At 44.6% G+C, this 11,918-nt stretch overlaps 1 protein-coding gene across 4 annotated transcripts in view; it reads right to left on the minus strand.

The window, feature by feature from the left end:
• prkdc (protein kinase, DNA-activated, catalytic subunit) overlaps positions 1-11,918 on the minus strand; it is a 283,563-nt gene that overhangs the window by 264,319 nt on the left and 7,326 nt on the right. For all 4 annotated transcript variants that reach the window (XM_068031803.1, XM_068031802.1, XM_068031801.1 and 1 more), the window contains exons 2-4: positions 5,613-5,689; positions 2,805-2,897; positions 197-271 (exon numbers count right to left, since the gene is read on the minus strand). In XM_068031803.1, coding sequence (XP_067887904.1) covers positions 197-271; positions 2,805-2,897; positions 5,613-5,689 — 245 coding nt within the window. The remainder of the gene's footprint in view (positions 1-196; positions 272-2,804; positions 2,898-5,612; positions 5,690-11,918) is intronic.

The following is an 11,918-nucleotide window of genomic DNA, read 5'->3' on the forward strand; positions in this document are numbered from 1 at the left end:
CTAGAAGATAGAAGATAAATTATCTCACCCTCATCATACTTAAATGAGATAATCCTTTGAGTGCTACACATGCATTAACATTCATTCTTTAATTGTAACCCATACTTATTTAAAAAGTTTAAAAAAAAACTTTTGAGATAATTAATTGCCTGTGAAATACTCCCACAATGATTAGAATGAGACAAAAGTATCCTACCACAAGAAGGAGGTCTAAGGCAGCAACCTTGCATTTTGCAGCCCTTTCTTTGGTATACACCACAAGACACATATCCTAAGAAAATAAAGAAAAACATTATGGGCTGAATTTTAATCACGCACTGCATTCCTCGGTGACGCGCTTTCAACTCAGCGGCCTTCCGACACGGAAGAGCCACCGAGCATCCCTGCAATATTTCACGCGGGGGCTCATTTGCCGCCCCCCCCATGACGTAGGGGGGTGCGGCAGCCACATCCCCGGCAACGGCGTCCGGAGCCACTGCACAAGCACCGGCACCATTTTTCTAAGGGCTTTAAACCCCGAGAAAAAAATTTAATTTTTAAAGGGACCAGGAATTTATTTTTTTAATAAAGACAGTAAATTTCACATAAAAGCACCACTTCCCCCCCCACAATGATCACACAATAGATTTATTTCCCTTTCCTCCCTAAAAAAACCATCGACAGTCCCGAACTTTAAACCCCAAACTTTGCACTCTTTGCCCTTCAACCCCTTCCCACCATCCCCACTGCCAATGAAAAATGTTGCCCCTAGTGTAGGTAGATGGGTAGGAGAATTGAGGGAAGTTGGGGATGTGGTAGGGAATATGGGATTAATGTAGGATTAGTATAAATGGGTGGTTGATGGTCGGCACAGACTCAGTGGGCCGAAGGGCCTGTTTCAGTGCTGTATCTCTAAATAAATAAACCTCCAGCAAATGCTTCTCTTCCACCCCTTGCACCATTACCTCTGGGATCCCCCCCTAAAATAATCTATCCTTGATCCCCTCCTCTTTCATTTGTATGCTCCCCTTGGCTACCATTCACAAATGTAGTGTCAGCACTCACATGTAACACCCAGATTTACCTCTCCACAACCTCTCCCAGTACCTCTACTACCTCTGTGGTGTCAGACTGTTTGCCATCCAGACTTGAATGAGCCCCAATTTACTTCAGCTAAACAATGGAAAGATTGAAGTCATCACCTTCGGACCCACTACAAACTGCATAATGTTGTCAAACGCTCCTTCCACTCCCTGGCCACTGACTGATGTTGAACCAGAACATTGCAACCTAGGCATCCTATTCAACCCTGAACTGAGCTTCCAAGCTCAAATCCCCTCTATCACAAAGATTGCCTACTTCCACTTCTGTAAACTGCCCGCTATCCCTACTGCAAACTCAGCCCATCTGCAACCGAAACCATCATCCATACTACTGTCACAATTACAATGCTCTCCTGGCCAGCCTCCCGTTTTCCATCTTCTGTAAACTTCAGTTCATCCAAAATTCAGCTGGTCTCTGTTCTCATTAACCTATGACAGCTCCTAGTCCCCCAACACCTCAATTTTAAAATTTTCAATACTTTGTTTAAATCCCATGATCATCTCAGCTCTTGCTACATCTGAAATGGTGTCACCCACCCCCACTGACAAATTTTCAGTTTCTGTGACTCTGGCCTTTTCTGCACCACCTCTCCGCAAAAAGGTTTGGTTGGAAAATAGTTATGTTTCCTTCCCTTTGTAATTGCTGCAATATAAATTTAGCACAGGGTACAACCTGGATATTCAGTTTAGGCTTCACTCTCTTGAATTCCACCCATTCCCCATATGCTCTGCCTTCTCCTTTAAGAACCTCCATGAAACCTACCTTTGACCAAGTTAATGATCCCCCTCAACTTCTTTGCGTCAGCAACTACTTTGCTTGGATTACACCTCTGAAGTGCACTGGAGCATCTTTCTACATTAAGGATGCTCTATAAAACGCAGGCTGTTGCAGAATTCCTTGAGGCCAAAAATGCATTTTAGTTTTAGCATGATTTTCATAATTTTCATGCAAAATTAATAATTCCAGTTAGCTATTCAAAATCTAACACCACTCACGACATTTTCCGGACAACTGCATTAAAATAATTTCAGATGGTCGATACATTTTGTTAAGGTGCATTGAACCCTTTAAAGCACAGATACAGCAGAGCAAGCCACGTTGCCCTGTAAAAACAGCAAGACAGGAAGATAAAGTTTCAAGAAAAAAATGAAATATTGATATTCTGCTTTAATACAGAGGTGATAGGAGCCAAACCATTTCATTAAGAGTAGCATTTCCCATAATTTACAAAATCTAATTATCTCAGCAACAGTGCTTTGATCCAATTAAAAACCTGTAATTTTACAGGTAAAAATTAGATTTGCAGACGTATGAACTGTGAATCACTTCACAATCAATTAAATTAATGCTTCTTGTGTCCAAATTGAGGTATTCCTGCAGATGGCCTGGTGATGTAGATGCATTTACACATTCACACTAGGTAGGAGGTCATGTCTTTACCTTGCAATTCACCAGAAGGTGACACTTTATGCACGACAATGTCATTTATTATCCTTAAGTTTATCCGTACACTCTAAACCTGCTTACAGTTACACCATGGAGCTCTCACACAGCAAATTCCAACATAGTGGAAATAAGGGTGTTTGACCAGGATAGAGAACCCGTAGCTGAGCTTATTGTTTTCTTTCTAACAGGCTGCTGAATGACAGGTGTCCTATTATATTTAATTCTGACTGTATTTGCCCAGGTTTGTTTATAAATTACAACACAAAGTCCCTTACCTTGATTTCAAGAGCATAAGGTCCAACTGTCTCTTTAATCTTTTCAACAAATGCAGTAACTAACTTCAAAACTTCTTCTCTACAATCCCGAAACTGGAAATCAAAATGTGACAGATTTTTTTTTTAGTATATTACATTATAAATAGTCAAAACTATAAAAAAAATCTTGAAAACACAATCATCTGTTGAGGTGCCAGCCTTGGCTCAGAGATAGAGTGCTCACTTCAGTCAGAAGTCTGTGGGTTCACTCTAGAATCTTGGGGTGAGATTTTCCAAGCCTGCTGAGGACAGGAACAGCTGCGAGCATGATTTGAATTTTGTACTCCCGGAGCTCGGCACTGGCTCCTGCCGCCTCCGGAAAGCCATGCTACTTTCAAAGTGCCGCCAGCAGGGAGGGAACAGGTTGGGCGCTCGCCCCCAATTAATTGCCTGTTGAGCTCATTAACAGGCTTGTCAGTGTCAGTAAACAATTTTTAAAGGCTGAGAACAAGGAATACCCCATGGGAGGAATACAGCAGGGTTGTGAAGACCTAAACAGTGTGGAGGACCACAAGGGCTGTGGGAAGGACTGATTAAATTAAACCAGAGGCACAGGCAACAAATAAAGCTCAGCTCCTTCAGATGTACCTCACTGTAGCTAATGCTGCAGCTGGAAGAGTTGAATTTCTTTTTAGTAAGTGGCAAGAAACTGGAAAGGAACGTCAGCAGCTGGCATCACAAGGGCACCTAAGGTTGAAAGGGAAAGGCCTGGTGAATGTACAAAGCCCAGTTGAGGTAGGTCAGATGGGAACAGACTACTTTGACATTGGACAGAGCAACCAGGATGAGTTTCAGCAGATGCAACCTCCTGGACAGCAGGAGGCCAGAGGTGGAGCACAGCTGGGGGCTGCAAGGGGATGAAGGCATTACCCAAGACAGAAAATACTTGTCTGCTGTAAAATGTACATGGCATGTAAAATGAAATGGAAGGGTTGTGAGGCAACTCACTCCTGTACTGTAGGAAACTGATCTGCTTTGCATTCTTTGTATTGTTCTGACTTGATGCTTTTTGGAACTGTTTTGTAATGTATTTTTCTTTACAAATTTTTATGATTAAAGTATATTTTGGGAAAAAAAATTACCCAAGACATTGTGTGCACAGCCCAAGAGTCAGCTGCCTGCAAATGACAGAACACCAGTGCCATAGGAGCCTGTGGCTATCCAGGCAGATGGTCTCGGTCTTATGTACTTTAATGCACAATGACCTGAGGCCTTATGGCTCCCATGGCAGTCTCCTACCTGCAGCCATCAAGCTCTCCGTTGTCCTAAGCTTCTATGCAAACAGGTTACTCCGGCAATCAGCTGTGGATCTGGCAGTCAGCAACTCATCAGGCATCACATATGCCATTTTCAAGAGGGCAGGGGACTACACCCACTTTGGCACAGATGGGCCTGCGTAGGCACAGTGAGCACTGGGTTCAGCCTCCATCACTGGATTTCCCCATTTGCGGGGCTTCATCACTTGCGCCCATGTGTCCATCAAAGCACCCAGTGACCGGCCAGTGAGATCCATCAACATCCAACTGGTCCACAACCACAACAGCTTTCTCCATGTGTGTGCTCGCTTTCCTAGCAGCTGCCATAATTCCTTCATCATCTTCCAGTCCAGGCTGCCTTGGTACTTCACTCCATTCCCCTTAGTGCATGGATGGATGGATCCAAGGGGACAAGCGAAATCCCTTGAAGAGATGGCTATTGACCCCTTTTCAGGAGCCCCAAAGAACCATTGAGCAGACCATCGGGTTTCTGAAGATGCAATTCCGGTGCTTGGATCGGTCGGGTGGCACCTTCCAAAACCCTCCTGCAAGGGTCTGAGTCATTGTGGTGGTCTGCTGCGCTCTCCATAACATGTCCTCCAGAGAGGTGTGGACCTTGAGGACAACGAAGCCCCAGAAGTGTGGCCTCATCAGGGGAGGAACAGGAGCTAAGAGAGGAGGAGGAGGCTAACACTGAACAGAGAGCTTTCCCTGCTGCACCACAAGGTGACCTTCTCCTGTCACCCTGCAGGAGGACGACGTCCCTCCTCTCCCTCACGGCCTCCAGCATTAGATCCAGGTGGGCGTTGATGAAGCAAGGGTCTGCCCTGCCCCTACTGATGGCCTCCAACTCCCCTGTGACATCTCGTTTCCCCCTGGTGTTGTGGAAGACAGATCTCTCCTTCAGGACAACCAGCAACCTCAGTGATGGCTGCCATGGAAGTCCACATGAGCCCCACACTTGATCTGACCCACTGCCATTTTCAATCCCACTGGCTCTAAGAGGACAGGAAACCCTTTTCCACACCAAAAGGGCTGACCCATTTGAAAAATGCAATCCAATCTGAGTCAGCTTCCCACAGGAGGCAGGTTTCTGACCCAAAACCAGACCCAGTTCCTGTTTGCCACCCCCATCATGAAAATCCAGCCCTTGAGCACAAAATCTAGGTTGACACTCCAGTGCTGTACTGACGGAGTTGCCCGTTTTCAAATGAGGTGTTAATCAAGACCCTGTGTCCTATCTTAAATGGACATAAAAGATTCTATGGCACTATTCTGAAGAAAAGAAGGTTCTCCCTGGTGCCCCGGCAGATATTAATCCCTCAACCAGTATCCCCCCCAACAGATTGCCTGGCCATTATCACGTTGCTGTTTGTGGGAAGTTGCTGTGCCCAAACTGGCTGCCGCATTTGCTACATTACAATATTGGCAATGGCCGTGAAGTGCTTTGGGAAATCCTGCAGTCATGAAAGGCACTATATAAATACAAGTCGTGCTTTGATGGAGAACTTACATCTTCATTGCTCAGCGATTTTCGAAGGAAGATCAGTAACCCTTCATCCTTAGAGAACACCAATGAGCTGTTTAGAGCTGCACATAAACAATAAAAATGTGATCATGAACTAACAGAAGAAACACTATTTACACCACAAAGGGCCAAAACAAAAACATTTGAATTAATTTGAAAAAATGAAGCATGACTTATTGAAGAAAATATATTAGCATTGGAAGGGTATTTATCATAATTTTACTTGATGTAGTCAGTCAACTTGCCCATCACAACTTATTCAATACTGTAACGAGTTAGGGTTGAAGAATTGTAAACTGTTAGTGCAATTACAGCTAGATCAGCAAGACATAGTGATGAACCATAGATACGTCTAGTATCACTGCAGTCTTTTGCAGTAATGTTTGTGGGGTATTGAATGCTTACTTTTCTTTAGTTGCCCCCCACTACACACTACCTATAAATGAGGACCTGCTCCCAGCTATTTGTTGACATTTCTTTGAACAAGCCTTTGCCAGGAAAAACAGCAAGCGAGAACGGGCCAACCCTCATGAAACGTACTGAAATCAAAAATTCAGATGGAATAGGCATCAAACCTGGATCCCCTAACGTCACTTCAACACCCACAATCACTCCTACCTACAGGCATCACATCTCACCTTTTGCATGTTGTTGAAGTGAAACAACAAACACATAAATGTACTAAGAATATAAACAGGCTGTTGATATATTCATTTCAGATGGTGAATTAAATTTTACTGAACATGACATTATTGCAGAAAAAGCCAGGTGCCATAAATGCACAGCCAACCTAAACCAACAGCCTCTGCCATGCAATGAAGTACAGAAGTTAGAGCTCATAATCCCCCTCAGACTGAACTCCTGACTTCAGACAGTCAGAGGAATATACTGCATGGCTTGGACACTTTTCCAGCAGAAAGGAGGAAACAAAATCAGTGTTGTTTCATGTCGTGCTACTCGCACATCACCCAGTGGCCTGTTGCAGAGCAAAACAGGCATGAGACAGGAGGGAGAAAACAGGGAGAAAACAGGGAGGAAACAGCAGCATGCATTTACATAGATCCTTGAATGAAGTAAACCTCCCACAATGCTTCAGAAGGAATTCTTGACCTTGACAGTAGTAAAGATGATCAAATACATGATGAAAAGATGGGTTTTGATGAACTTTTTAGAAGCAGGAGAGAAGTAATAAGATGGAAACATTTAGGACATGGGTTTCAGAGGGTAGGACTGAAACTATAGACTCTGCCAATGAAGGAATCTTCATCGCTGAAGGATGGTGCCATCACTAAAGACAGAGTTTCCAATGGAACCCAATAATATATTCAGTCTTGGCAACATTATGTTGGAGCAAAAGGTGGCTCATCCACAACTTGATGTCCACAAGCAGTCTGATAACACAGAAACAGTGATGAAATTGAGGGTGGTAATGAAAATTTGGGCTACATGTCATTAGCATACATGTGGAAACTGAGGAAAGGAAGAAGCCAAGGATCAAATCTTAGGATATTCCAGAGGTGATCATGTGCAAATGGGAAGAAAAGAAAAGATACAGCTGGCAACATACTGATTACATTAAGGCAGGTAAGAATCAAACAAGTGGTCATGTGGATGTAGACTACAGATGAGAATGGAGTGGTTAACCAAATCAAACATGGTGCAGAGATTGACAATAGTGAAGGATAGTTCACCATGTCTCAACCACAAGGGATGTCATTGGTGAGTTTGACCAGGGTAATCACAATTCTGAACATTGTGAAAGCCAGACTGAAGGAATTCAAACAGGAAACTGTTGCAGACATAAATAGAACGAGGCCAAAGTAAAGCATTCAAGTGTCTTAGTTACCAATGGATGATTATTAAAAAGATGGAAGAATCAAAGACAGGCTCTTTGAAGAGACAAGTGTTGGACAGTTTTGAACTAGAGGGGAATATTATTTGTGTAAAGGAAATTATTTACAAGGTTATTGAGCATTCTGACAAGTAAGGGTCATCAGTGGTCAAGATTTGAGTGGGGAAGGGATCAAGCATGGTTGTGGAAGATGCTACGAAGTGATAAGGGGTAGGATTTTATCCCTAATATGGAGGCGAAAATGGAGATGGGCGGGAATGTGGGTATTTTTGCACTGTCGACTAGCGTGCCATTTACTGACACCATCCTGCCCTCAACCCATACTCCAGCTACCTGCCAGCAAGCAGCTTAGGTTAAATAAGAGGCCAATTGAGAGCAATGATCAGAGGCCGACCAGAATGTTCCAGTCTGTCTGCGGCACAGCAGCAGCCTCCTAGCAGCAGACCAAAAGGTTGGGGCGGGGGGGTGCGGGGGTTGTGGTGGAGGGGGGCAGGGTTCCAGGCAGATTTTGAGGCTCCCACAGGCCACAGTTGCAGCTGCAGACTACCCTATGGAGAAGATCCCCCTCCACGATGGTGGTCCAGCAGCTACAGCCATTTTTATTTCCAATTTTTTTTAAAGTTGTGGAGGAGGTGCCTCAAGGTGGAGGCACCCTCTCTCTCCCTTATCTCCAATGGCAGGCTGCAGCTCTTTCCGTGCTGGAGGGCCTCCACCTGACCCTCCAACTTCAAGAGCCCACCTAACGTCCTTAATTGGATGGCAAACGCACCCTCTGGCCACTAATTGGTCAATCCAGGCAGATGCCACATCAGGTGACTACACCTGACAGCGCAGGGTCAGGACCCACATTTGATCCCCACGTCATGGTCCCAACACAAAACACAAATCCTGCCCATGGAGTCTGGGCTGGGACGAATGAATGAATGAATGAAGCAAACACTGAATGATGAGGGGCATGAGTGGAAGAGTCAATGGCTGAGGCAGCTGCATGGATCATTTCCATGCATGAGATGTGTCTATAAACTCCTCCCACTTTTGTGGCTGTCAGGATCGAGTGGCGAGATAGGGAGTTTTGGAGGAGGCAACTAATCATTCAGTTTGGGATAGCCTTTATCTTCAACAATAAATCTGGTGGAACTGGCTGCGGAAAGGAAGATGTGGTATTGCGTCATATGGTCAAAACAGAGCCAACGACCAGTTGTGCATCAAGTGTACTCAAGCTTGTGGCTTCTACGCTTGGGGGTGTGGAGCTGAAAACTACACTAGGGTCAGATGGTGAAAAACTCTGTGGACAAGGTCATCAAAATCAGAATTAGAGAGTTGTTGAGTAGGTGGACAACAGCAGGGTCAAAGTATTAGAGAAAATGTATCAGGTGTAAAAAATATGAGCTATATTTTGATTCATTTATCCATGCACATGCAATCAAGTGAAATCTCGCTGCCATATTTTTATTCATTAATATTTTCTACACTCCAGTTATATATTTATATATATCTTAGTTGTCACACAGACTAGCTTTTAGTTTTGAGATTATGTTTTACTTCTCTTAATTCTCAGAGTCAGAGTCATACAGCATAGAAACAGGCCCTTCGGCCCACCACGTCCATGCCAACCATAACGCCCATCTATACTAATCCCACCTGCCTGCATAATTTCATATCCCTCTATGCCTTGCTCATGCAAGTACCCGTCCAGATGCCTCAAATGTTGTTACTGTTCCTGCCTCCATCACCTCCTCTGGCAGCTCATTCCAGATACCCACTATTCTTTGTGTGAAAAATTTACCCCTTTGATCCCCTTTAAACCTCCTCCCTCTCACCTTAAATCTATGCCCTCTAGTTTTAGACACCCCTACCATGGGAAACAGATTCTGGCTATCTACCCTATATATGCCTCTCAATTTTATATACCTCTATCACATCCCCTCTCAGCCTCCTTCACTCCAGGGAAAACAGACACAGCCTATCCAATCTCTCTTTATAACTCAAGCCCTCCAAACCAGGCAACATCCTTGTGAATCTTTTCTGCACCCTCGCTAGCTTAATCACATCTTTCCTGTAGTGTGGCGACCAGAACTGCACACAGTACTCCAAGTGCGGCCTAACCAACGCTATGTACAACTGCAACATGACGTCCCAACTCCTGTACTCAATGCCTCGGCCGATGAAGGCAAGCATGCCATATGCCTTCTTCACCACCCTGTCTAGCCACTTTCAGGGAACTATGTACTTGCACCCCAAGGTCTCTCTGCTCAACACCACTCCCCAGGGCCCTGCCATTCACTGTATATGTCCTGCCCTGGTTTAACTTCCCAAAATGCATCACTTCGCACTTGTCTGCATTAAATTCCATTTGCCACTCCCTTGCCCACTTTCCCAGTTGATCTACATCCTGTTGTAACCTTAGACAACCTTCTTCACTGTCCACTATACCACCAATTTTGACATCGTTTGCAAACTTACTAATCATACCTCTTACATTCTCATCCAAGTCATTAATATATATGACAAACAACAGAGGGCCCAGCACCAATCCCTGCAGCACACCACTGGTCACCGACCTCCAATCTGAAAAACAACCCTCCACTATCACCAAACCAATTTTGTATCCAATTAGCTAGCTCACCCTGGATCCCATGTGTTCAAACCTTCTGGACCAGTCTACCATGCGGGACCTTGTCTGAGGCCTTGCTAAAGTCCATGTAAACAACGTCCACCGCCCTGCCATTGTCAATCCTCTTGGTCACCTCCTCAAAAAACCCAATCAAATTCACGACATGATTTCCCACGCACAAAGCTATGCTAACTATCCCTAATCAGACCTTGCCTTTTCAAATGCATATAAATCCTGTCTCTCAGAATCCCTTCCAATAACTTACCCACCACTGATGTAAGGCTCACTGGCCTGTAGTTCCCTGGTTTATCCCTGCTGCCCTTCTTAAATAAAAGCACAACATTAGCTATCCTCCAGTCTTCTGGTACCTCACGCGTAGCTAATGATACAAAACTCTCTGCCAGGGCCCCAGCAATCTCCTCCCTTGCTTCCCATAGCATCCTAGGATACACCAGGTCAGGCCCTGGAGATTTGTCCACCTTAATTCGCTTCAGAACCTCCACCACCACCTCCTTTGTAATGTTGATATGCTCCAGGATATCGCTGTTCCCTCCCGTGCACTCACTAGCTTCCATGACCTCCTCCACTGTAAATACAGATGGGAAGTATTCATTTAACACCTCACCCATTTCCCATGGCTCCACACATAGATTACCACACTGATCCTTAAGGGGACCTAATCTCTCCCTAGTTACCCTTTTACTCTTAATATACTCACAAAATCTTTTTGGATTTTCCTTTATCTTATCTGCCAGGGAAATCTGATGGCCCCTTTTCACCCTCCTAATTTCCTTAAGTGTACTCCTACATCCCTTATACTCCTCGAGGGACTTGCTTGAACCCAGCTGCCTATACCGGACATATGCCTTCTCCTTTGCCCTTACCAGACCCTCAATATCCCTCACCAACCAAAGTTCCCTGAACTTGTCAGCCTTGCCCTTCCATCTAACAGGAACATGCCAGCCCTGAACTCTTCCTATCTCACTTTTAAAAGCCTCCCACTTGCCAGACATCCCTTTACCTGTAAGCAGCCTCTCCCATTCAACTTTTGAGAGATCCTGTCTGATGCCATCGAAATTAGCCTTCCCCCAATTTAGGACTTTAACTTGAGGACCAGTCCTATCCTTTTCCATAACTATCTTGAAGCTAATAGAATTATGGTCACTGGTCCCAAAGTGCTTCCCCACTGACAACAACCTGCCCATCCTCATTTCCTAAGAGGAGGTCGAGCGTAGCCCCCTCTCTAGTAGGGCCATCCACATACTGCTTCAGAAAACTATCCTAGACACACTTAAATTCTTCCCCATCTGATCCCCATTCTGTCATGGCTGAAAACATTATTCGCCCTTAATTTCATTTATAGGACAATATAAGCACAGACCCTTTCCTAGAAACCATGGGATCTACTCAGGCTGCAGTGATAAAGCATAATTCTTGGAAATCATGTGGTCTCCTTAAGTTTCAGTGATAAAGCAGGATTCCTGGAAATTGCACAACCCTCATTCCTGTAAACACATGTTCCCTTATCTCTAGAGAACAAAGAGACCACTTAATGGATGGCACTACCCTAGCTGTCTGTCACTTTAAGAAACCAATAAGCGTGATCACATGTACCTGACACCAATCAAAAAACTGGGGTGGGTCATTCAATTAGGGGTGTAAACCTCCGAGAAAGGGTTAAAAGTCAATGCGCAGTAGCCTGGACATAGCTTTACTGGAGAAAGAAAACAAAGGAGGAAGAAGAAAGTAGTAAGAAGAGGCCAGTGTTCAAGCACTGCGGGGAAAAACTGAGACACTTGTAAACTGTTGCCTGGCTGTTATGTGT

The sequence above is a fragment of the Heterodontus francisci genome, chromosome 5 (genome assembly GCF_036365525.1).
Source record: "Heterodontus francisci isolate sHetFra1 chromosome 5, sHetFra1.hap1, whole genome shotgun sequence".
Lineage (NCBI taxonomy): Eukaryota > Metazoa > Chordata > Chondrichthyes > Heterodontiformes > Heterodontidae > Heterodontus > Heterodontus francisci.